Source organism: Anomalospiza imberbis, chromosome 2 (genome assembly GCF_031753505.1).
Source record: "Anomalospiza imberbis isolate Cuckoo-Finch-1a 21T00152 chromosome 2, ASM3175350v1, whole genome shotgun sequence".
Taxonomy (NCBI): domain Eukaryota; kingdom Metazoa; phylum Chordata; class Aves; order Passeriformes; family Viduidae; genus Anomalospiza; species Anomalospiza imberbis.
The window spans coordinates 24,719,692-24,745,750 of record NC_089682.1 but is presented as its reverse complement, the minus strand read 5'-3'; the positions used below and the strand labels follow the sequence as shown (position 1 = coordinate 24,745,750).

The window sequence follows — 26,059 nt, the reverse complement described above, 5'->3', positions numbered from 1 at the left end:
GCATCAGGGCAAATTTCAAAAGATCAGGAGTTAAAGATAAGCATCCAAACTGCAGAGTACTTATCTGAAACTTATTGGGACTATTTGATGCTCTGTGAAACGGTACCAGAAATCCTGTACTGGCAGGCCATCTGCAGTAATTTCACAACTTGCTTTCAGGCTAGAAACTTGATCTGTTTGGTGGTAATTCCTCACCTCTGGATCTTGTGTAAAGCTGAGAGCATAGCATAAGAACTCAAACCCAGTAACTTTAGAATCTCCTATCATGGAAATGCTAACCAGACATGTCAGAACTCAAAACTGCTCATGCAACAACAAGAACTTGGACAAAATCAGTCACTTTCTCCAAAGAAAGCAGAGATCTGAAAAGCAGCTCTTTCTCAAGGACTTCTATGGACCACAAGTCTTCTCCACAGCCTAGAAAAGAAACATCATCTCTTGGCATCTGCTAGTGAGGGAAGGGAATAATGGAGCAGGCTTTATCATGTTTAACTGAACATTTATTTTCCAGCATTTTGGACCTTTGTGTTAAAACCCTTTAAGTTAAAGAGTGTAGAAAATGGCATGCCAAAACATATTTGCAAAGAATTGGGTACCTATCTTGGGGTAAATAATAGTCCCGATAAATTGTTCTTGTCCCAAGAAGTAGAAAAATGTGTCTATGTGGGGGAAAAGATTCCTAGGAGATTATTTCTTCTTTTATTTTTTTCCCCTAGGAAAGGAAATACACTTAATTTGGTAAGTCCGTTCTGCGTGGCTGGGGCTCTGCGTGGGTCCCCGCACCGCTGCACTTTCTGCAAAGCACCAGAAGCACGGAGGAGCTGCGAGCCGGGGAAGGGAGTGGGCAGGAAGGGGCGGCGGGCGCAGCAGGCACCGCTCCCGCAGCAGCAGGAGCAGCAGCGAGGGCGGCAAGGGCGCGGTGCGGCCCGGCACGGCCGGACACGCGCGGGCAGCCGCGGCGGAGCGGCTGCGGCCGCTCGCCCCGCGAGGCTCGGGCTCCCCGCTCCTCTGGGCCGGGAACGGCAAGCCACCGCAGCCCCCATCCCCTGCTCCTGGACGTCGATATGACAGGGCTGCGAACTCGCTCTGAGATGGCAGTTTTGCCTCCTGCTGTGGATTGCTTAGGTTTTCAAAAATGACGTATGATTAATTGGGAGGTGGAAAGAACAGGGAAGTGTAAAGATTTATTTATTTTGTTTGATTCATTGTTCCTGCGGAGGGAAGTACTGCTCAATAAGAGAGCGTAATTTAGATTGCCAGATTTCTGGGTGGAGGCTCAAACTGGTGCACTTTGTTTGGTTCTGCAGGATGGGTTGTTTTTCTTTCATAAGCAAAGCTAAAATTGATTCTGACCTATACTGCTTCTTGCCAGAGAGGTTTCCCTCACACTGAATTCCCTGTTGGGTTAGACATCTGTCTTCCTGAATGATCTCAGCTCAAAGATAATACAGACCTCCAAAGAGTCAATGCATACAAGTAGATATCAAATCTAGGAGCACTGCTATCTTGTACACAGTGGTTGTGATGAAGTGTCATTTATCACCTGGACAGCTCAGCCAGGAAAGGCTGCTACTGCAATCACCCTGTCAAATCACACCGCTGACAGTGGAGTGCCTCTATACAAGAAATACAAATCAGGAACAGCACAAGCTTTACCTTTCTAGCTTTATGTATAATAGAGGCTTTTGTCAGCAAAATGTGTATATGTGGTCCATGGATGGATGGACTGCAGATCTGGCTAAAGTAAGGATGCTGCTTGGGCAGTTTTCAAAAAACTGGGCAAAGACTGCTTGACTTGCCACTGGAGTTGAAGAGACCATCAGCCAAACTGTTACTGACCCCCACCAACCCAATGCATCTCACCCCACGTCTGCAGCCTGGACCCAGCCTTAAAAAAAAGCAGCTTCTTGCTCATATTTCTACAGCCGCTCCCAAAGCATTTAGTACTAATTTGCAGTGTTGAAACTGTGTTAGTATGTCAGTCACTGTGTTTCACTCTAAAGAAGCTCTGTTTCCATAGCACAGCACCTGTAGCATGTGTTTTGTGGCTTGATTCAGTCCCAAAGCTCAGGACAAATACAAATATCCTTTGTATCTGCCTGCTGCAGGGCACATGTCCATCCCCTTGCTGCAAACTGAGGAACAGATCAATATCAGTACTACCAAACACTTTTGCTGGTTTTTAATAGCTCATTGCAATTCTTCTAGTAATTTGTATGCTGAAAGTTCAATATAGTGCCTATAAGTGCATTTATATGCTTTCTGCTTTCATATTTTTCTAATCCTTCAAAAAAAAAGCTCAAAAAAAGCAAAAAGTAATTGTTCATGGTAGGAGACAGCAACAATATCAAAACAAAATATAAGCAAAACTGGGAAAATTTACTTAACCTGATGTTAAATTTTTTTTTATACAAACAAAAATGTAAACTTGGGTTTTTCCCAGCTTTGACTATGTTTTAGATCTATAGAGCCAGAAAAATTTATATGAATGCAACATACTTTCTATGTAAATATAAAGTGTAGAAATCTTAAATATCAAAATGATAGATCACTTGAGTTATTAATCTCTTGTTTCTGAGTAGGAAGAATTTGTTTTTCAGATACTTTTCCATTAAATGTATTAAATATCATTGAAATGTGGCTTCCTTTCTTTTAGATTAGAAGTTGCCCACACCTTCAGGAAAATAGTACTGGTAGAAAGGTCAAGCAAGTTTCTTATCCATGCCTCCATACAGACTCAAGGCGCCTGTGCTGAGACTTCTCTGCCTCAGGGAGCTTGCCCAGCTCTGCTTTGCTGGGGAGATCTGATAAGGCTAAAAGTTGGACTGACAAGGCTGCAGGCAATGAAGAGCAGCAAGGCTATTCCAGCTGTCTCCCAAGCATGGCTGGAGCCTGCAAATGTTACTGCTGTAGCACAGCCTTGTGCATCAGATTGATGGTCAAAAGGGGAGAAGCATCAGTGGAATATCAAAAGCATTTTTGTGTAATTTCGCTATCTGATCTCATCGAGGCTACAGATTTTCTATGGAGGACTTGTGTCTTGTTTCATTAAAAATGCTTTTCTGCACTGAAATTTTTTTCTCCTGGCATTAAATGTCTCTCATTCTTTGGGACATGGCAATACCTACTGTATGAGGAAAACAAAAGGTCCCACAAGCATGTGGAGAAAGTTCTTGGCTAGCAATGCAGAAAAGAAAAACATTCTTCACTTACTCACTCACTCATTTGCAAAAGACAGAATATTCCTGAGAACTCCCAATTCTCTGTTATCTTTGTGACTGATCCTTGGTGAACAGCCGGCAGCAAAATGAACTTTCCAGAGTGGCTGAACATCAAATAATTGTGGGTTGCCTGGACTAGAGAACAGCATCATTACCACTTATCTTACTATGAAAAAATGAGTTAGCATATTTGTCATTCTTTACTTGATAAATGTAAACACTAGGGGTATGTAGGGACATAACATCATTTTCTTCAATTTCTCAAAAATAGCAAAGCTAAAAGTTGTCTCTGTAAATGCAGTGTATTCAAAAATAATAAAAAAAAAAGTCTGGAGAAAGGTTTCTGGGACTTGGTTTTCTAATTTAATAATGGTAAGAATGGTTCCTTCCATTCTTCCTGTTTTTTTGCGTCTCTAATTTGGCAGGTAGATAGAAAGCAATTTAAGAAACAGGGAGTTGAGTTACATCCAAGTAAAAAAAAAACAAAAAGAGAAGCCATTGAACTGAAAGAAACTGAACTTCAGTGACGAATTAATATTACATAGGGGTGTTCCCAGACTTACTTGATGATGGCAACAGCTCTTGCCTTTACAGATGGGTGTATCCATTCCTTGAATTTACAGATGAGCTTGAATTGATGAATTCAAAGCTGTGGAATCACTTCTTTCATCTTCCTGTTATACACACTCACTCCCCTAATGCCCTAGCTCCAGCCTCCTTAGTTGGAGCTGCAGGTGTCCTACAGGCTTCTCTGCAGGTGCACCCATGCTAGCAGGCAGCAGTAGAAATGAGTGCTTCTGATTTTCCTATGTGCAGAGGGAGACTCGAGTGAGCTGAGCTGGAAGCTGCCGTTTCTGGCTGGTCCCCATGTACTACTTTCAAGTGGTGTGCCCATAGGGCTGTTTTATAAAATATGGTCTGAGAATCACACAAGAAACTGGGCTAAAAAAGAAAGTGGACTGAAAAACGACAGTTACAAATATTTGGCTCCTTAATGCACCCCAAATCAGGAAGTAGAGCCCAGAGTAGCCTATCCATAGACTGAGCTTTGGTATTACACATCTGGAGTTCTGTCACTTGTGTCAGCCCATGAAGGGAAAAGATTCAATGGTGTTACTCCTGACACCTGTGTGTGGAAAGACTATAACAATAAAGCAGATAATTTAGAGTATTCAATTGCTGTAAGCAGCATAAAGATGAGGCAGTTATAACAGCAGGACTAAGTTGGAGAACAAAATGTGTTGACTTGCAGGAAACAGAATAAATAAACCTAAAATCTAAAGGAGGACATTAAAAAAAAATTTGACAGCTACTCTGAATCTTCTGACTGCACTAAAAATAGTCACATCAAGTAACTTCTGTGCTGCTGCTTTTTCTTGAGCAGAAGTATGCAAACTAGCTTTAAACTTATCTCTTATCTCTATACTTGTTGTAATCGGAATTTTCCAGAGGAATTTGTCTAGCAGTTGTTTTTAACTAATGTTCATTAAAAGCATGATGAAGCCCCATCAGGGAAAATAAATAACAGTGCTGTGACACTAGGAACCCAGTTGTCATCATTAGTGATGAAAAAAAAGATAACTGTCTGCCCTGGACAGTAGTATGTTGGTGGTCTCAGTAAAATCTAAGATTGAGGATAATAAGTTGGACCAAATTCTGTGAACGTGAGTATTCTGTCATATTCCTTCAAATTACAAAAAGCCTTGGTAAGTTATTCAGCTGTCCACAGTATGAGATTTTAGAAGCACTTGCTATGTATCTAGAAAATACAATATCTGGGAAAAGGAATTGCCTCTCATCCAACTGGAAACTAAGAGTGAAAGGCTGGAGTCCTTAGACCTTTAAGATGAGAAGCTTTCATCCTACAGAGGAGGACATGGTTTAACGGTGAACATGGTGATAGTGCTAGGTAGGCAGTAGGACTTGATGATCTTAAAAGGTTTTTTTCAACCTTAACAATTATAAGGTTTTTCTTATTTAAACTACTAAAGGTAGTCACAGAGAACACAGTCAGCCAAGGAAAAAGATGAAATTGGGTTTTCTGCACATTTCATGCTACCCGTGCAGCTGGTTTCTTCCAGGCTGAGAAAGGAAAATGCCTGAAGAAAGGGGGAGGAAATTCTACAGGAAATTTGGTAAATATTTCCTTTTCTTGTTTTTCTCATGGAAGAAGGTGACCTGAATGCATAAGGATAAAAAATAAATGCTCCATGAAGCCTCATACAAATCAACTTCTTGTCAAAAAAGCCTGCTCTTCTGCATGCAACACTCTTACAAGTTCTAATAGAACAACTTAATATAATTAGTTCCATCCAATCTGCACAACTCCATCACCGATGTACTGCTTTTGCAATACCAGAAGCAAAATTCAGCATGACTGAACTCTTTTCCTGCAATGTCATGTTGCTATACAAATAGTGACTGGCTTCAGACTACAACATCACGCTGCCCTTTGAGTCCAGGTTAGTCTGCGCAGGGTGGCTGCACTCTTGGGCCTCTTTGGAGAGGCAATGAAAGGACACTGTGGGTGGTAGAGAAAATAGAAAGTAGGAGCAAGAAGTGGAAATCTATTATATGCCCACAAAGCTAAAAGGGAAAGAATAAACAAAGCACTATTATTCCTTCTGTTGCTGCTTTTTTATAATTCATTTTCTCACTGTTATTTTTTACTAGATTTCTTTCATCTTCCTGTCTCCTGATCTTTCTTTACCAAAAACCCACCACGTTGAGATGCACTCAGGCTTAAAAATTATTAAAAGAACCACACTGTATTTATCCTCCCCTGTGCTCCTTTGTGCAGAGGCACTCCCCTGCTTCCCTGCTGACTGGGGTGCTGAGCCAGGTAGCAAACACACAGTGCACTTCACTTCAGCAAGCATGCTCCCTCCTACACTTGACCCTGGATCCCTGTAGAGTGCAGAGCAGGGGTGCCACATCTCTTAGGGAATCCCTGTGTCCCTGTCCCCTGGCACCAGGCAAAGCTTCCTCAGCAGAGGAAGTGGCAGATGCTGATCGCTGCTAGCAGCAGCCTTCCCTGGTGGGCTCGCCCCAAGGATGGATTTGAGAAGGCAGAAGACCCCTCTGTCATGGGCATGTGGTTGCAAGGAAACACAGCTAAGCTGTGCCCTGCAGGGTCATGACAAACAAAAGCCTCAGAACCATAGATAAGTGCCTGGGGGTTTAACATGCTCAGAGGCAAAGCCTTGAGCCCATGTCACCATGCAGAAGCCAGCAGTGCTTTCTCAATGACAACAGGCTATGGATGCCTGGAAGACAAGGTGTGCTGCTGAAACATCTCAGAAGGGTCTGTTTGACACTCATTGCTGACTGTGCAACCAGGGAAGAGACAGAGACATCTCCAGAGGAGAACCAGGTCCTGCTGTGCCTGTCTAGACACCCATCCACCATGCAACAGGCTCAGCTGTGCCTGGCAGGCACCTCCTCCCCCTCAGCCAGCCTAGACCTACTGCAGAGCCTGTTCAGCTAATGCAGGGTGAAGGGAAGCCAAGCCCTTCTGAAACCTGACTTCTCTGAAGCATCTCACATTGCACATTTACTCTCCTCAATACTTGGACCATTATGAAGGAGAAAAGCTTGTATTAATGTGTTTATCAAGTCAACAATTTCTATCAACAAGTAGGCAAGAAGATTTTCAGATATAGAATTTATCTTTTCCTGACAATGTAGAGAAATTCTTGTATTAGCAGCTAGCATAAGGAGTGATGGATATGTGCCATGCATACAGAAGCATGAAAATAAATGCAAGGAGGTAGAAATGCATGCCTGATAAAGTCTCAATTTACTTGAGAAGATGCATTTTACTGTCTTAAGTGTGAAATAACTTTCTAAAATTGAGTTTCCAGAAGATCCTATTATTATTTTATTATCACTGAATTTATAGTACTTCAGGGAAGGCTTCTGTTTCTTAGGATACCTCCCAGAAGAACCTGGCATTGGAATGCTTGACTCAGTAAATGCTTAACTTTGGTAGTATAACCTTCTTTCCAGCAATACTGTGACCTCTGGTTATTTTTGCAAAAGAAGACATCATTTGGAGTACTTTATCTGCACAGTATTTTTTAATTAGCTGAAAGAACCCCAATTTCTTTCCCTAAAAGAAGACTTTGAAAGTAAACTTTGTGAGTCTTTAGAATATAATTACAGAAATTCACAGAAGGGATTATTTTTCCATGTAGGATGAATGACATACGTTATACAAGATAATACAGATAGGCCAAACTTCCAGTTTGATTAATCCACCAACCTTGTCCAAGGCAAGATAACCTTTCAGAAAATACCTTCTCTATACAAAAAATAGGACCTGAGCCAAAAGGTGGACACTTCTGAATAGGTTTTTAATAGCCAGTAAAGCCAAAACTGCCTTTACTGTGTGCTTCTTCATGAATTCAGACAACGGTGTGTATGTTTCAATATATGCTGAAATAACCATTTTCAAATATGACAATACTAAATTGCCTGATAGTCTTATCAGAAAGAGATCATCAAACAAACTTTTGATTTGGAAGATTTTAAACTCAAAAGAGGAAACAGCCCTAAAAGCAATTGTATCCAGGGATGAACTTTACAATATAATACTTGCCAGTGAATGGTAACCACAATTTCATCCTTTCAGGCCAAGAACAGCTGCTCTTTCTAAGTACACTTGTGAGTGTTTCTTTGCATTATTTCATCCCTAACATCCCAGCTAGGTAACATACAATCTCCTCTTTCTATTCACCCTTTATAAACTAATTAAAAAGTCTAACTGGGGAGAATTGTTTGTAAACAATTGTAAACAATTCTCTTGTCAGTGGAATGACCTTTTTTCCCTAGGTATCAAGTGTCACAGTTTGTTTCTCTCTTCACCCTGTGAAGCCTGTATTAGGAAACAACAAAGTAAACAATAGAAAGAAAAGAAAAAAGCCACCAAGCTCCAGACCAGCTGAACTTAAAGGATTTAACATTATCTCTAAGCTAATTGAAACAGTGTGGTAGCCTTTCTGATAAGTCTTTTATAATATCACAGGCTTCCTGGAATACAATGCACTCTGTCCCAAAATTACCCAGAATTTCAAATTAATCCACATGCATATAAAGAAAAGAAGCTGCATTATGGACCAACCCTAATTTGTATTAGTAGCCTGTAACAGACCTACATTCAACCTTTTAATAATGTCAGAATTTTAAAGAAAATACAATAAAAATAAACTGCCTTTGTGATGGTACTTTTAATGATGACCTGTGCTGGATGGGAAGATCTGTTGCTACCAGTGTAGAATGCAAGTATACAAGAGTCTCTGTATGACCCCAATAAGGGGAAAAACCCTTTTTATTTGTGAACAGGGATTAAATTCCCACTCTCCACCACTGCAAATTTGACAATGATCATCACAGCTAGCTGAAATGCACTTAGATTTAAGAACTGGGATTTTGCCACTCTGTAGAGTGAAATTGCATTGACTGATGAAATTTTAACCTTACAAATGTCAAGTCTTGCTGCCCACAGGAATATTGCATTGGCCCTACTCCACAAGCCAAGTAAGACAATACAGTTAACATCACGGTAATATCATACTTGTGGAAATAGGCCAAGTGACGTATGATACACATTTGAATTTCCTCCTTTCCTTTCACAGAAGAATTATTACTAAATGTAAAAACATAAGAGACCTAAGAGAAAATAAGTAGGATTGTTGGTTAAATAATTTTAAATCACCATGATTATCTTAAGAGAGGAAAAAAGCAAGAGCATTAACTGGAATTCATTACACTGTAAGAAGTAGGCACACCAATCTCAAGTTACTATTTTCAGCCTAGTATGCATAATAGGACAAGAGGGCAAAGGTAGAAATTAAAGAAAAACAAATTCCAGCCGTCAGGAAGCATTTTTCACATGAGAATCATAAATGTTGGAACACTCTATCAAGTGAGGTTAATGAGGCTAACAGCTAGCAGCCAAGGAACATCAAATTAGATGGCATCATGGGTGGATGACAAAAAAAAAAGGAAACAATTTTGCAATTATCCCGAAGGCAAAAATGCTTCTGATGCTCTTTGCCTGCCAAAATACATAAAGGGCCACACTTTCCTTTCAGTTATATCTGCACAATCCAAAAACCATCCTTAGGGGAATTGACAGCATCAGTGACAGGATAACCTGGTCTATGTGTTTTATGGAAGGTATGCAAGAAATGGGAAAGGAAATATTGTTTTTCCTTAATTGGCTAAGATTTAAAAATGATTTATATAATTTATATATATATATATATATATAGTACCTATATAATAACATAATGAAACTGGCAAACTTGTTACATTAAGCTCTTTCATCTACTTGCAAAGGTAAAACAAAAGCTCAGAGACTGATTTTAAAGCTAGATCAATGTGGTTAAATCAATCTGTGTTTATTTTAAGAGTAACCAACTATGGGAAAAAATTAGTAGGGGCTGTGGTCCACTCTTTGGGACTTAAAACACAAAAATTACAGACTGGATGTTTCTCCAAAACTGGCACTGTAATTCAAACATGAATTAAACTCAGGAAATTCTCACAGCCTACTTTGTAAATATCAGTCTTGCTTTATATATTCCATGTATTTTTTTACACCAATACGCCACATGAATCAAGTTTTCTCTATCAAACTGAGCCTGTACTTTCAGCTGATGAGAGGCAAGGACTACAGATGAGAGATGAAAGACTTACAGTTAGTGCTGTAGGTCTCACACAAGTGTAATGTGGGGGTGTGGTGTCATAGGACACTCTCTGCTTGCATAACTTCACTTCATACATAACTTCATTGGTTGATAACAAATGTAGGTGACCAGTCTGATGACATATTCTGACTCACTTTTCCAGGACCATATTTTCAACTTCTGGTTCTTAGAAATTAAAGCCTGAACCTCCTTAAAGGAAGGAATATGTTTATCAGCACAGACAGAGAGATAGGACATACATAGGACATACAGCCACAAAACCAGGAAAACCAAAAGATATACGTGATGTTAAGTCACTCATTATTACCTGAGGGAGGCTTGAAAAGCAGAACTTCAGTAACGATTAACATGAAATCTCACTGTCAGCACACACTGGAAGAATTTCTATTAATTGTTACCCTGAAAACTAAATCCAGTCAATCCTATTGTGTTCTGTTGCATCCCACAGCAACTAACAGAAAAGGTCAAATGCTTAGAGCTTGACCCAAAGTGTGCTTAAATCCACTGATTTAAAGGGGGTTTCTACAAACATGTTGCACTTTAAAACCTGACTGAAAACTTTAGACCATTTGATGGCACACACTAAAATTGGAATTTTCTGTTGAAGACATCATGCTGTTCTGCTTAAAAGCTGGTGGAACAAAATGGCTCTCATAACACTGTGGTTAATTATTAAAAAACAGTGGAGCCAGGGAAGTATTGTGTTTTTCAGCTTTAATTATTTAGACTTAAAGCAACTGGTCACATGTCCGTAATAACTAGACAGAATCCATGCAACAATATACTGAGATCACACACCACTAATTCTTTACAAATCATGCTCAATATACTGTTTGGAAATGTGATCTTTTGGGGCATGTTTAATGCAGCACAGCAATACAACACAGAGATTTAAAAAATGAGTTTCAAGTGAGCCGCCTTGGGTTCTGTGTCTGGCCTGAATAGCAAAAGTCGCAGTGCATTTGTAAAATCTCCTAGAGGACTTCATTCAGAAGGTTCTTGCTGCAGAAACACACAGCTTGATGAAATTAACTCTCATATTAGCGATGTAGCCAGCTCAGTAACCTGTAGTGGTGGGAATGCCACTCTGATACATTTCTTGCCCTGTTACTTTCCAAGCTAGAGATGTTGCAGTAAATATAATGCAACAGCAGGAATGTGTGTAATGAATGCTAAGGAGGAGAAAATGGTTAACCTGCTTATAGATCAACAGGGAGAATGAGCTCCCTCTCCCCTGGGCTGGGCCAGGCAACACACACCTTCTGCATGATGCAGACTGGGGTATGACTCACAAATTAGCAGATTTGAGGATAACACCAGGTTGGGTGGGACTGTTGATCTGCTGGAGGGTAAGAAGGTTCTGCAGAGGGACCTGGACATGCTGGATCAATGGGCTGAGCCCAGCAAGGGCTGGGTCCTGTACTTTGGTCACAACAACCCCAGACTGAGCTACAGACTGGGGGCAGAGTGGAAAGCCCAGCGGAAAAAGACCTGGGGGTGATGGTCAACAGCCCGATGAACAGGAGCTGGTGTGTCCCCACGTGGCCAAGAAGGCCAGTGGCAGCCTGGCCTGTCTCAGCAATAGTGTGGCCAGCAGGACCAGGACAGTGATTGTATCCCTGTACTCAGCACTGGTGAGGCCACACCTTGAGTCTTGTGTCCAGTTCTGGGCTCCTCAATTCAGGAAGAACCTTGAGGTGCTGGAGTGTGTCCAGAAAAGGGCAACAAGGCTGGTGAACGTGCTGGAGCACAAGTCCTATAAGGAGCAGCTGAGGGAGTTGGAGTTGTTTAGCCTGGAGAAGAGAAGACTCAGCAAGTACCTTACCACTCTCTACAACCACCTGAAAGGAGGCTGTAGCCAAGTCGGGGTTGACCTTTTCTCCCAGGCAACCAGTGACAGGACAAGAGGACACAGTCTTACACTGGGCCAGGGGAGGATTAGGTTGGACATTAGAAAGAAACTTCACAGAAACGTTGCTGATACATTGGAATGGGCTGCCTAGGAAGGTGGTGGAGTCACTGTCCCTAGAGGTGTTTAAGAAAAGACTGGATGTGGCACTGAGTGCCATGGCCTGGTTGACAAGGTGGTGTTTGGTCATAGGTTGGACTCGATGATCTCAGAGGTCTTTTCCAACCTCATTGAATCTGTAATTAACCTACACCATGACTGCAGTAAGACCAACACCACAGGGAGGGACAGATAGCAATTCCTGGCTTGCTCACGCTCCCTAATTAGTCAGCCATGGATCTCACCTTGGGGTTAAGTTTTCATAGAATGGCTTGGATTGTAAGGGACCTTAAAGATCATCTAGTTCCAGCATCCCTGCCATGAGCAGAGACACCTTCCACTGGAGCAAATTTCTCAAAGCCCCATTCAACCTAGTTGAATTCAACCAGCCCCCTCAATAGGAATTGACTTCTAGAAATGGAACTTCAAAAACTGCTCTGGTCAACCTAATTCAAGTGCCTCATCACCATCACAGTAAAGGATTTCTTCCTAATATCTAATCTATACCTAACCTTTTTCCATTTAAAGCCATTATCTTTGTCCTATGACTACACATCCTGGTAAAGTCTGCCTTCATCTTTTAGGCCTCCTTTAGGTACTGGAAGGCTGACAGTTTTTAAGAGAGTCTGTGCAGCTCTGCTGTTGCGCAGGCTGATGGACAGTCTGACACTCATGCTTGAAGGAGAGCTACAGGAGTTCACAGAAAACCCCGTTTCCAGGTCTCTCACGGCTTTTGTCGCAAGCTCTGTGCTGCAGCTGGGCTCCTAGAGAGCTGCTCCCTTCTTCTGTTTGTGAAATGCTGGAGTTTCCCTTGCCTCAGCTCTCCAAGTCTTCTGGTATTTGTCTTGCTGCTTTTGGACATGCCGAGATTTTGGGAACAGATCATCAGATCAAAAGGTCAGAAGTCTTTCCTGCTTGTGCTCTGGAGCACAGTTTTTGTGTTCATTGCTCATTTGAAAGATGCTGGGACAGCTGACACTACTAACAAAGACTCTCTGCAAAGGCTAACCAGACTATCTAAAATTACCTAAAATTTGGTTGTGAAGGGCCAGAAAAAAAAATGAAATTTCTTGAAGTTATGGCAAAACTGATTTAGTCTTTTACCCAAGAGGGAAAAAAAAGGCAAGCAACAACCTTGCACTTTTATTTTAATTCACGATTTTCCCATGTCCTTTCTTAGGAAAACTACCCACTTTTGACAGTAGACAAACATAGAAGTAGGAAGATACAGTAGGATTTCTGAGATTTAACAGCAAGATTTCTGCAGCTGAAACAACTTCAGATCAATCTGACCACAAAAAGACAAGAATGGTCCAAGGCCTGGCTTCTTAGCTACTGAGGAATAGGACTTTCCTCAAAGAAAAGACTAAATTTATATTTACAGAAATGCTGCAAATATTGGGGGATCTTTGGATGACAGTAAAATAATTTTAGGATGGTCCCTTTCCCTCTGTTAAATAAAAAAGTCCTGTTTTTTCTCTATGTACATAAATGGGTTTGTGGAGCTTCTGCTCAGTCAAATGGGGTTGCCCACTACCTGCATGCAGCACTGTAATCTCTCCACAGATTGTGTCTGCAGGGTAAGTAGTGAAACTACTTGGCAAGTGCATTTTTATATTCCTTTTTTTTTCTGAGGAGGATGAGCTTTAATCTCCACAAATAAATTATGCTATTCTATGAAGTTATGTGTCCTTGTCTTAATGGACTATTCTTTTTAGAGCCTAATGAAAGATCAGTAGCCTCAAGTCTAAGAACACGTGTCCAGGGCGGATCTCAGTCTCCCCTTCATTTATAACACATGATGACTGTACTTCAGTTCCTCTCTCCTTGTTTACACATGTCACTGACTTTATTGAAGACAGTGAATGATACATGACTAACACGGAAATCATGTTGAATGAAAATTAAATACCTTGAAGAAGTAGTAAAAATTACATCATCCTTAATTTCTGATGGTACAGTTCTACTGCAGCTGACAAGCCTCATGGAATCTAGCTCATGGAAACTGGATTCTATACACAAAGAGCTCCCAACATGCCAGTATGATGTTTCTGGTTGCCTGTGATTTGCTCATAGTAACTGCTGTATGTCTTTCCTTGGAAAAAGAACAGACCAGTTGGTTCAAAGCATGAAGAAGCACAGGATCATGCAAGCACATTGCTGTAGGGCTCACAGGATTCCTTACTCAGACAAATTCAAGAATACAGTCCCAATCTTCAAAGTGATTTATGATACAGCCTCAAGCTACCTTACTAATCACCCATCTACCCACTTGTGACTATGTGATACTGTGTCCCTAAGGGACAATACGAACCTCAAGCAAGAGATTAGAGTTGCAAAAGCAGAGGCAAAATTTTCTTGAAGAATGGCTACTATATTATCCCCTTTAAGACACAAAAACAATTATTATGAGCAAGTAACAACAAGGAGAGTTTAAAGTTTCCCCTCTTACACAGAAACATGAGAATAGTGTTGGGCAGAATATGCATTGGATGGATGGTATAAGATGTTTGGCTCTCAATTTGATGGCATAAATTCATAAAAGGAAATAAATGTTAATGAGAAAAATTATTTTTTCCCTGGATTTTTCCCAGTCCATCAACCATATAAGTTTATTTAAAAAATAATTTCTCAAAAGGGATTCAGGTATAGATGGTTTGATGTATAAAAACAGTACCATATTTCACTCTTTTTGAGTCTAATTAAGTCTGTTTATTCAAAAGAAAGGGGTACTGATCCTTTTAGTCCTAGATCACTGAAGGGATGTAGTGTCATGAAGTTCTCTCATTCTCTAAGACCAAGGTAAAAGCTAAACAGATGTTCTTATAGTAGACTTTTTTTTAAGGCAGCATTAATAGCCTAATAGCTAGGGCAGCAAGGCTGTGATTCACAAAGAAATAAAAACCTCTTGCTGTAGGAAAGAAGTGGAATAGAAAAGTAGACTGGAAGCTGGCATTGTATGACTGACAACTGGCAAACCTCAGTTAACATCAAATGAGGACAATTAAAACCCTTCCCTTCTTCTACTCACCTGTTCTTGACTGCATTCTAAAACCACAAGGTAAAACAGCACATTTTTGCCATGCCCCTCCTATTCCCTGGAAAAGCTCTCTGGAGAGTGGGGCAGTTGAAGAAGATGTGCTGCAGTGTTGACTCCAGGACAGATTTAAGGTGCAGCTGGGATGTTCAACATAAGCCACCAGAAAAAAAGTATGTAGCCAATTGCTAAATATTCTAGTCACTTTCCTTTTGCTGTTACTTTTCCTAACACTTAGGCATGACACAGAGGATGAGTAAATAGTTATTTGATACCTCTGCTTTTGCAATTTGACTTGCGACCTGTTGCCAGTCACACCTTCTTATAAGCTTATTTTTGTCCTTTATTTTGCTTATATGAAGCAAAATATCAACAGATAGGGCATAAAAATGCCATGAATCATCAGGTAAAGCTTAAAACAAAACTACCAGAAAGGATTTGGATTTTCCTTGGCACAAATTTCCTATTCATATGGGCAACAGTGCTGCTCAGTTCTTTTATTCCATTCTTACGCTGGTAAAACTCCCCAATACAATGATGCATGTGAGAAATGAGAGTGGGCCCTGATTTCCAGTCAGTCAATGTCAGTCTGAGGCACACATGCTCCATGTCTATAATAATGTATTAAGGAGTCCTGTGCCCCACAGCTTGACCATCTGTACCATTTAGCTGTCAGAATGGCCTCAGGAATGCCTGCAGTTTGGGCTAGGAAGCTTTCGCTTGCCTTGCTTGCAAAGACAGTTTTGGCTGTGGTGCAAAAGTCAGCATAATGTAAGGAACAGAGGCAGTCTCTAAGGGGCCACCCTATTTTGGAAACTAAGGAGGCTGTTACTGTTATGGACATGGACAGACTGTGCCAACTGACCACAAGGCAGAGAATACACCTGGGACTGTGCGGTTTACTGTAAGGGACACAGCCAGAGAGGAAGCAGTCTCTATGCCTAAGTGAGTTAAGAGATAACAGATGTGCTGGCTACCTCGTGGGCATCTACTGAAGACAGAAGATTTGGACAACTTCACACCAACTTCTTCACACCTATTCTTACCACAAACCTGCAAAGCACCTGGTGGAAATTAGCCTCAGTCCCACACTGCAAGAAAAATGCTTACATTTCCCCATTCACATCCTTCTTCCAGCCAGCGTCACTTAAGATTTCCTAAGTTTCATGCAGACACGTTTGGGCTGTTTCCAGCAGACTGTTTCTCTGGCTGCTGGCTTGGGGAGATATGCAGGCTTCCCATGCTCCGTGGCCCCAGCGGCTATTCCCAGCCCTGCGCGGGAGCGGCATTCCTTTCTGCCCACTCCCTTTGCCGAGGCTCAGCCCAGGACACCCCGGCAGCCCTCGTAAGCAGCTCCGCTCTCCTCCTGGAACTGCACCCTGGGGTCTCAGTACATGTGTTCAGGATGCCGTGAGACTCAGACCAGGTGTCTGAACATCAATTACATGGGGTCAGTGAGGCTGCAGCTTGAATGTGGGAATGCCTTTCCTGATCCGTATGCAGCATGCCCGGGGACTGCACAGATGGAGCAGCAGAAGCCAACATTTGCTGAGAGCAAGACACACACCAGTGCGACAGGGAAAGCCTGTGAAGCTTTCCCACTTTCCCATCCCTACCTTGGAAAATGATTCTGCGCCCTACAAGCATGGGCAGGACCTGACAACGGAAAAACATGTGGTACAGGCAGAGAATCGACAATTTGTACAGATGGCTTTTTCCTTCTTTTCATCTCGGATGAACAGGTTTATTTCCAAGACTGTGTTTCCACAGGAGGCTGGGGTGTGCACCAAGGGGGTCAGCTCTGTGTTGAGCCAGGAGCAGCAGCCTCCAGAGGATGGACAGAAGGGCAGCCACATTGCCCAGTCACCAATGGCAGGTATGCAAGGTCCCGTAGTTCCATCAGATGTAAAAAACTCATGAGCTCAGAGCTGTGCTTTGTGACAAGGCTTAAACCTGAGGCAGTTAGTTGTTTTGTAATGACACAAACTAGAACAAAAAAACCCACCAAAACCCCAAAAAACCCCAACTGAAGAACAAAACAAATGTGCTCTATCCAAAATACTTCACTTTGTCCAGCATTACTGTTCTGTATACAGCCTGATTCAAGTAATTTTGGTCAGACCTTTAAAGGTCTGGTGAACTATAAAGGAAAAGTATATTTGGAATAAAGGATTTATTATTTGGCTGCATCATCCAATAGTGAGAAGAGGTGTGGGTAGGATCTGCAGCTAGGACCTGCCAAAAATAAGCCAAGCCCTCTTTATCTGAATGATCTTTACTTGCTAACTTCAGAAAGCTACTTCAAAATAAAGGTCGGGATCATTTACAAATAAATAGGACGCCTGAAATATCCCAGTAAGCGTGCATCCTTGGTAACTGATACGATCTAAATGTTCTTCTGATCTCGTGTTTCTAAAATAAAAATAGAACTTGTTAGAAAATTTATATTGGAAATCAGGGGTTTTTCTTAACAAAAAGTCCCCTGTTGAGGAACTATTCCTGGAGAGATATACCAAATGATGCTGCCCTTTCAATTAATACAGAAAGCTCTGATCAATTTTTAAATTCTGTTGTGGCCTTCCTAAAACATGTTTGTTTCTGTAAAATTGCCACAAATTGGAAACTCACACATCTGCTTTTCCAGCTTCCCGGTCTCCCTGCAGCCAGCTGGGCTGCACCAGGACCTGCTGGCTGCCTCTGCCTCAGGCTGGCTCCCCCATCCCACCCCAGGGGAGCCCCGGCTCTGCTCACCGGGCACAGGGCCAGCTCCGGGTGCAGCTGTGCTCCCAGAGCGGTGTGAAATGAGCTGTGTGGGAAAAGGGCTGTGAGAAGCGGGGCTTCCCCCTTGGCCTGCCAGCAGCCTGGGAGCTCGGGCTGAATGCTGGGCCTCGGTGCTGACCTGAGCTGTGGTCAGCCATGCTCGTGCCAGGCTACCCGACCTCCTCCACCTGTGGGCAAATACCCCAGCCTGGCCTCCGCCTGTCCCCATCCCCATGCCCTGCCCTGCCCTCCAGGGCTGTGTCTGCCCTTGGTGACCACCTGGACCCGCTGGAGGGTACAGGTCCTGCCCACTCCCCACCCTTTCCGTGGTCTCCTGCCTCCTGGCTCCCCTGCCCACGTGGAGCAGCAGCCCACTCTGCTGCTGCCCAATCCACCACCACATCACCCTCATTCCTGGGAAGCACAAAAGTAAAGTCAGAAACTGAAAGACAACACAAAACCAGGTGTGTTCAGAAGATGCAGCAGCCTAGTCAAACACTGTGACTGTCAAGGAGGAGAAACTGCAACAAAAACATGATTCTGCTGAAGTAGGGAAAATTAATCACACAAATGCAAGTTTGCTCATGAACTGTGAGAGCATTTTTCCTTGCTACACATTGTTTCAGGGTGTGAAAACAAGGAGCTTTCTTTGTATCAAACCAGCACCTTCAGCTTCCAAATGGACAAAAATGTTTGTCCTTGGTCACTCAGAAATGTTTGCATGATAAAGATCACATATTTTCACTGTGAGCTGAGTCAACTGCTGCAATCAACTAGGTGCTGCCATTTTAAAGAAAATAACTATTGATAAACATCAGGAAACACTGCAAATTTCACTGTGCTTTTTACTCCTGAGGAGCAAAAACAGGGCACTGGGAATAAAGCAAGGCATGAGAAGATAAGCTACCTTCTTAGGCAAAACTATGTAAGCTACTAAATTAACACTGAACTCTCAGAAGATCTTGGATCACTACAATATGATAAGAAGAATGTTCCACTCCTTGGCCAGCTTTTGGTTTATCAAAACAAAAGCAACAAAGTAATTAAGAATAATCTGGTCTCAAACAAGAAACGCATTACTGCAAGAAACCCCCAGACCCAACACTAATACAAAATATGCTCTGAACTACTTAATTAAAATATTTATAACAAATGTGTTTGCTTATAGTATAACTCAATAAGCCACAATGCAGCTTTACATTTTGGGTAAAGCAAATATAATTGGACCTACAAATAAGTTTTTGTGCAAAATTTAAAAAATACACGATAAGTTTAGTATCATAATGCATAAAGGCTTCCTGTGGTATATTAATACACAATAAAACCCAGATGTCTTACCTTAAAAGATCAAGGAAAAGCAATGCTGAATTTCTGAAACTGCTTCAGCTACTTTCAGAGTAAGGTGAGAAAACAATAAGATCATTTTATTACGTGACAGTTTACCTTGTCAGGGTTCTTGTTATTAGTTATCAGTTTACCTTGTCAGGGTTCATTATCAACATTTTAACTCAGAATTCTGGGAAGCTGACAAAACTCTGTCTATTCTGCTACCAAATGAAGCATGACCATATGATATGCCAGTTAACAACTTAACAAAATAGAATTAACTTGAATGTGTTATAGTAAGTATTCTTTGAACATAATCCTGATCTAGAAAGAAGAAAAAGTGAGTAAAGAACCTATATGTGACTTCACACAGAGAGCTTAAAAAACACGGACACATGCAAGAAACTCCTCATCATCATCACTAACTTTGGGTAGATACAATATTTTCCTTTTGGTGTAACTTGTCTTGTCCTTGCATGAATAACGAATCACTTATATGATGATATACAGGATATGACTGTATACAAAGAATAGACTCCAATTTTTTCCATACATATATAGAACAAATGACTCTTAAAGAAATCTTTCAAGAAAGAATGATTAATTAGTAAATTAGAATGAGTATCATAGGCATGGCAGTAAAAAAAATAATTTCACGGAAGACTTTCAATAGTAACAAGAAAAAGACACACATAAGGAATTCTCTTACTGATGAGTGGAACAGACAGCGTACATGAAAGGAGGGACCAAAAATAAGGAATTCAAAGTTATCAACCATGACTACATTTCCAGGTGTGCGATACTGGCTGTGAAAGTGTTTGTCTGTCTGACATCATATGATGCTGATGGGAGAAGTCATGGCTCTTGAAAAACCCATAAATTCCCACTTGGGCAGCCAGCCTGTCCACAGTGTGATACAAACTCTGTGACCCTCAGCATTGAAACAGCACTGCCAGACCAAAACATGGCTGTTGATGGCAGTGAAAATGAGGGGCTTTGCCTTAGGCAGCTGTCACCTCCTTCAATCAGGACTTCTCATAGCTCTTTAAAAGAGCTGCCCCTTCCTGTCAGCTCCATGACTGAACATGGAAAGAGTCCTTTCTAAACTATCCAATAATTTTTCCAGGGTTCAAAGAAATTTTGAATAAAGCAATGAGGTGCGCTAGGAGGGTCCCCAGAATGCTAGCAATTTTTTCAAGGTATCATTATTCTATCTGATTTTCTTATGGAACACCACTCTTACTCAAAGATGAGCCCAACTATACACTTATTTAATCAGATATAAATAAGCCATGTCTGTCAGTGTGGATATACCTCAAATGAAGCTATTCTAAATGAGGATTGCAATGTATCATTTTGGGGAATCTAGGAATTTCTGAAGCAGCCCACAGGTAGGGAGCCGGGTATTTCCAGGAAGAGGTGGATTCACTTTGAATGCACTAAGTAAGTAATATGGCAGATGAAATCAATACATCAGACTGATGCCTCCTTCCTAGATCACCTGGGCAGTGTGCCTGCCTTATCACATTTTTCACCCAGTGCCTACACTTACAGTAGACACATTAAACAAGATGGACCAAGTGATTACTCCACCTTGGCTTCTTTAGCCTGGAAATCCTGTGTTAATGTAAAAAGTCCTCCTGTTTCAACCAGACAAAACTTTCCAGATGGAATAAAACAGGACACATCTGGGAAAACCTGGATGTGAGATAGCCCAGAGCATTGACACATTTTAACTTAGAGCAATAACTTAGGCACCCATGTCAGCAATCTAATTTCACAAAAAAACCCATAGAAGTAGTACATAGAACTGTTGGTTTTATTTTCTCTTTTAAAGATTTATTGCTTCTCCCACTTGTTGACATCCTCCATGATATATCCCCTTAAAATCTCACAGAAGTGAAGAGAATTATACCTCATGCATGACTTCAACTCTTTTCTTTCTATATTTCTATATATGGTCTCCTGTTCTAATGACAGTTGTGATCTGTTACTTGCTGTTATTTTTGCAGATGGTATTCAAACTTATTCTCTCTCAATTTTCTTTCTTTGGTCTGACAGTTATTTCCTTCTTTGCTGGGATTCTATTACTCTCACCTGAATATAACTTGGAAAAAAGGCAACTTTTGTTAGAGGCAGTTGAAAAATATACTAAGAGAACACCAATAAAATAATCAAAATTGTTACAAAACTACTTAGGGAAAAGTGTTCTTTTTGGAAGACAAAAGAAAAAAAAAATAACAGCATTAGCAGAAGATACCTTGTCTCTGAACAGAAAAAAAAAAATGCCCAAGAACTATATTTCTAATGTAATGCATTAGCAGGAACAAAAAGGGAGAAGAAATCTGTAAACTTAGTTGAACTTCAGGTAGTTAATACTACTTAATTTTATTTAAGCCATGTGAATTATTAAATCTACAATTCAGAGTAGTTCCAGAGTTATTTGAGGCCTCTAACATCACTATCCAATGTACGCCAAAGAGCGCTAAAGACAACTGTGCCTGATCCACTCCATTTGGCTGTCTGTCCTGGCACTTCCATTCAGGGACTTCTCTTCCTTAGTTCTTCAAGCCTGCATCCAGCATCCTCTTCTCTTGCCAGAGACACCATTTTTTTCTCTCCCAGTTCTCTGATATCCTAAACATCCTCCTTCTTTTTCCTCCTCTCACTTCTTTTACTGCTGAGAAACATCCGTCTCCCTAACAGCCAGTAGCAGCCTGCCAGGCAACACATTCAGTCAAACTCTCTGAGTTTTGCTCTTCCTTTCTCTCTTTCCCAGCCTTTCCTTAATCTTCCTCCAATTTCTTCCTATGTGCAATTTTTCTCATTCAACACCACTTATGTCCAGCAGCTGTAACTCATTCACATACATATGGCTGTCAAAGTCAGCAGCTCTGCCTGTCTCATTACAGGTAGAACCATGATTTTTAAAACCTGGTCCTACAGACTCTAATAATTCATAGCAGTTTTTTTTAATTCAAGCTAATAAAACACTTCATAACATTAGCACATTGATCTGTGTAACACATAGGAGAAGATTCAGTGTGACAAACAGGATTACAATATAAAGAATATGACTGCCAGCAACTCTGGCAATTGTTCAGGTACTACTGGTTCCCACTGACACCCACTTTGTCACTTTGCAAACATATTTGACCAGAGCAGTCACTGCAAGGAGCAAGCCCAACCCTCCTCCCACCCCCAGCTGCCTGCTGCCAACCCCATGGCAGCCCAGGTTTCTATGAATACAAGTCATGATCTGACCCAGGATAAAGTTATCTCTCGCCCCTCTTCTTTTTTGGGGTAGTGATTAGTACAATCAAGGAATTTTCCAATTCAGCTCACCACACAACTACAGAAAGACCTGGGCTGACCAAGGGAAAGAAGCAGCACATGAGTGGAAAATGGGATAAATATTGTGGTGGCAGTGCAGCTCAATTTTTCATGGAAATATGACCAGACTTCCCCATTCACATTCTACTGGAGTCTTTCATCTCCTATATAGCCTCCACCTTAGGAACTAGTAAATCTAAGGAATTAAACCTTCAAGCAAGCCAATTTACTTTTTCAAGATTCTCTGGGAAAACCAGCATGTGGAGATTCAAGCAGCCATGATCAGACTGCATGCATTAAACAACATATCTTGTACACCTCTTCAGTATACCTCTGTTTTAACACCACAGCCTGCAGTCTACTGTAAGAACACGAAGGAGAATGAATTAGTCCATGCTATAGCTAAAACTCGGGTATCATGCTATGCACACTACAACACAACTTCATAAAAGAAGAGTCATAATGCCACTAGTTTATGTCAACTGATCCCAGTGATATCATTACTGGGCATAAAACATTTGCAGTTATCACCAGCCTGCTCTGGTTTCAGTAGCACATGGTAATTTTATCATCCATTCAGCACTATGCAGCAGAACAATGTATCTAAATGAGGCAAAGACAAGCAGCACATGACACTTAAAGGCTCTTGCTCCTGTCCCTTCCCACAGGGCTGTGGGTCCCCCGCCAGACAGCTCTTGCTCAGGCATGATGTGGAGAGATCAACCATCCACACAGGCTGATGGGCAAGTGCTACATGCCAACTGCTGCTGGAGTGCAGGATTATCGTGTGTCACAACACCTGCTTCAAAAGCCCGGGCATTTCCCATTCCTGAACACAGTATCTCCCATTCCATAACACAGTATGCTATCTCACCAAAGATGTGGCCTATCATCACAAATCTATATGGAGTGGAAAGTCATAAAGTTGCAGACAGTAGGATTAAAATATAAGTAGGATAGCTTTTGAAAAAATGTAATCAAGGTCCCGCTAGCACATGACCACAGAGCCTTACCCACACTTGTGGCTGACCAATAAATGCAGCCATAAGTGAAGCCTACCAACCTCAGTCTCCTATATCCAGGCCTGATCCAAAATCTATTCCCATTAATGACTATCTTTCCATTAAACTCTCCAAGCTTTGTAACAGGCAAATGTTGCACTCTCCTATGCATTACCTCTTACAGCTTTCACATCCTTGTGACAATGATGCACGAGATTAGTAATTTCTGCTTACATCAACAAATCAGGTAGATAGCTGCAACCACCTATATGGCACAAACCACCTATTTTTGGATTTAACAATTTAAAGTTGTTTAAACAACAATTTTTTTATAAACTCTGACTTGTGGAAATAAGCTTCACAGTCCTCAGTTGAGGTTTGTATGTAAATGAAGACATTTCACCTGCAGGTTAACTTTACCAAAATACTTGTTGGTCTCTACAGCACTGCATTTTTGGTGTGTTTCTCACAAAAATAAAGAAATTGTTTGGTTTGTTTCACTATTGTTTTAAGAAATTACCCAATTAGAGCAAAATTAACAGTGGAATACTTCAAACAACCTGACACTTGAAGCATTATGCTTCTCTGCTGAACATCATTTTGTTGAAGGCAACAATCTGTAAGGCTTGCTAAGATGATTTGTTAGTTTCTTTTAATAGAAAGACAGATAAGCCATCTGGCAAGGAAAACGCAGTTCCTCACTTATTGGTACCAAGGAAACTGCTTTTTTCTCCTCTTCTCTCCTCAGTAAAAGTCAGAAGATGTTTTACTTACAGCGTCCACTTTGACGGCTGACAGCACAACTTCCATCAGGATCAGCAAAAGCCCCGTATCCCTGCAGGGAAAGGTGAATAAGGACGACATTGTTTCAAGCTAGTGCAAAACAAGCACGTGATAACGCTCTGCAGTTAAAGGTGACAATACGACTTTAAAAAAGTTATTTCCAAAAGCCTATCGAGCGGAATTACTTACTGACAAAGGAAAATACGTGCACTGGGAAGCTGCGAGATGTCCATTTTCGCTCCTTCCCTGGCCGGGGGCTCGGCTCAGGGTTCCCTCCCGCCGGACGGCCACCCCTGCAAGGCAGAGAAGAGCCCGCTTGTAACGCCGCTCCCCCCGCCGGAGGTCTCCGGGCTCGGCGACGCCGCTGCCGGAGCAGGGAGCGGCCCCGCCGGCCGGGCCGGGCCGGGCTGCGATCCGGGGGGAGAGAGGCTGTCGCGCCGCTCCCCGCGCCGCGCACAGAGCGGCGTCCTCCCGGCGCGCAGCCAGCCGCGGGGCGCGGACCCCGACGGGCCGCGCAGAGCCAGCGCCCCCGGCCCTCCCCCGGCGCCTTCCGCCGCCCGCCCCGCGCCCGCTCCGCACCGCTGCGCGCCGCGCTGCCGTACCGTGCCCTCCCGGGCGGCCGCGGCGGTGTGCGGCGAGGAAGCAGCGCGCCTCCCACCTCCGCCCGCGCCCCCCGCGGCCCACCACACACCCGCGGCGGGGACAAGGAGGCGGAAGAACTGCGGCCAGCGGGGAACGGGAGCGGGCGAGGTTGCGCCCTCCCAGGGTCCCCGCCCGGAGGGGAGGAGAGGGGGGGCTGCCACCGCCCATCGTGTACGACGAGTCGAGTCCTTCGCCCCCGAGGCATTGCAGGCGCCGCGGCCGCGACGGAGGGAAGAGACGCGCATGTGGGGCCGGCCCCGCGGAGCCCCACTCTGAGTCGCAGGCGCCCCGCCGCCCAGGGACCGACGGCGCGGTGCGGTGCGCGGCAGCATGCGGCTCTGGCTGGGCTTCGGGCTGCTGCTGAGCGCCGAGCTCAGCGCCGTGTCCGCCGCGGTGAGTACGCGGAGGCGGCTCCTTCGGGCTGCGCGATCGGGTGCACGCGGGACGCTCTCACGGGGAGACGCGGGACGGGACGGGACGGGACGGGACGGGACGGGAGCCGGCGTGGGTCGGCGCGGGGCCTCCCCTCTCGGGGCGCTGGGGCAGCCAGGTGGGCTTCGCGCGGATGCCCGGCTGCCCCGTCGCTGCGCGGGGCTGCTCCGGCTCGCCGGCCCTCCGCGGGCGCGGAGCGGAGCGGGGCGGCCGGCACCGCGCGGGGACGGCAGCGGGGGTCCGGCGGGGACGGGCCCCGCAGCGCTCTCCCACGGCCCGGCACGGAGCGCCGCTGACTGGGGAGGGAATAGAAAGCACGCACCCACCCGGGACTGAAAAGTACCGAGCTGTGTTTCCACGATGAAAAATAAAAATAATTTTAAAAGTAAAAAAGAAACTGTATTTATATAAGTAATAGTTTAGAGTTAGCTGCTTGGATTCAAAGTGCTGTGCACGCTGCCTTTGACCCCCGCGATGAGCGGTAGGCTGGGGACTGGGAAGGATCCTAACGTTAATGGTTAAAGCTCAATTTTGGCATCTTTCCGGGTGGAACTAGATTGTGGCATAGACTTGTAAAATCGAAAGCATGCAAGTAGTCTGAAAGTTTTGCTAAGGGAGCTAATTTTATCACTGTGATAATAGCTATTAGCTGTCCTTAAGTCTAAAGGACTCTCTTTCCTGGCGCTCCTGAAGTATTTGGGCTGTTCCTTCTGTGCGTCTAAGTAATGGGCAGTTGACACAATAATTTGAAATAGGTTATCTTTTTGTGTCTCCTTGTTTCCTTGAATTTAGTTAGATTGATA

The 26,059-nt window shown here is 43.0% G+C and overlaps 2 protein-coding genes across 6 annotated transcripts in view; one reads left to right on the top strand and one right to left on the bottom strand.

Annotated features, from left to right (window-relative positions):
• COL4A2 (collagen type IV alpha 2 chain) overlaps positions 1 to 24,927 on the bottom strand; it is a 140,399-nt gene extending 115,472 nt beyond the window's left edge. For 2 of the 3 annotated variants that reach the window (XM_068180135.1, XM_068180138.1), the window contains exons 1-3: positions 24,785 to 24,927; positions 24,372 to 24,475; positions 24,174 to 24,234 (exon numbers count right to left, since the gene is read on the bottom strand). In XM_068180135.1, coding sequence (XP_068036236.1) covers positions 24,174 to 24,234; positions 24,372 to 24,415 — 105 coding nt within the window. In that variant the 5' untranslated portion in view covers positions 24,416 to 24,475; positions 24,785 to 24,927. The remainder of the gene's footprint in view (positions 1 to 24,173; positions 24,235 to 24,371; positions 24,476 to 24,784) is intronic. The other variant, XM_068180136.1, reaches the window with a different exon arrangement.
• An 83-nt stretch (positions 24,928 to 25,010) lies between these two features.
• Positions 25,011 to 26,059, top strand: part of COL4A1 (collagen type IV alpha 1 chain) — a 119,775-nt gene continuing 118,726 nt past the window's right edge. For all 3 annotated transcript variants that reach the window (XM_068180141.1, XM_068180139.1, XM_068180140.1), the window contains exon 1: positions 25,011 to 25,217. In XM_068180141.1, the coding sequence (XP_068036242.1) occupies positions 25,155 to 25,217 (63 nt within the window). In that variant the 5' untranslated portion in view covers positions 25,011 to 25,154. The remainder of the gene's footprint in view (positions 25,218 to 26,059) is intronic.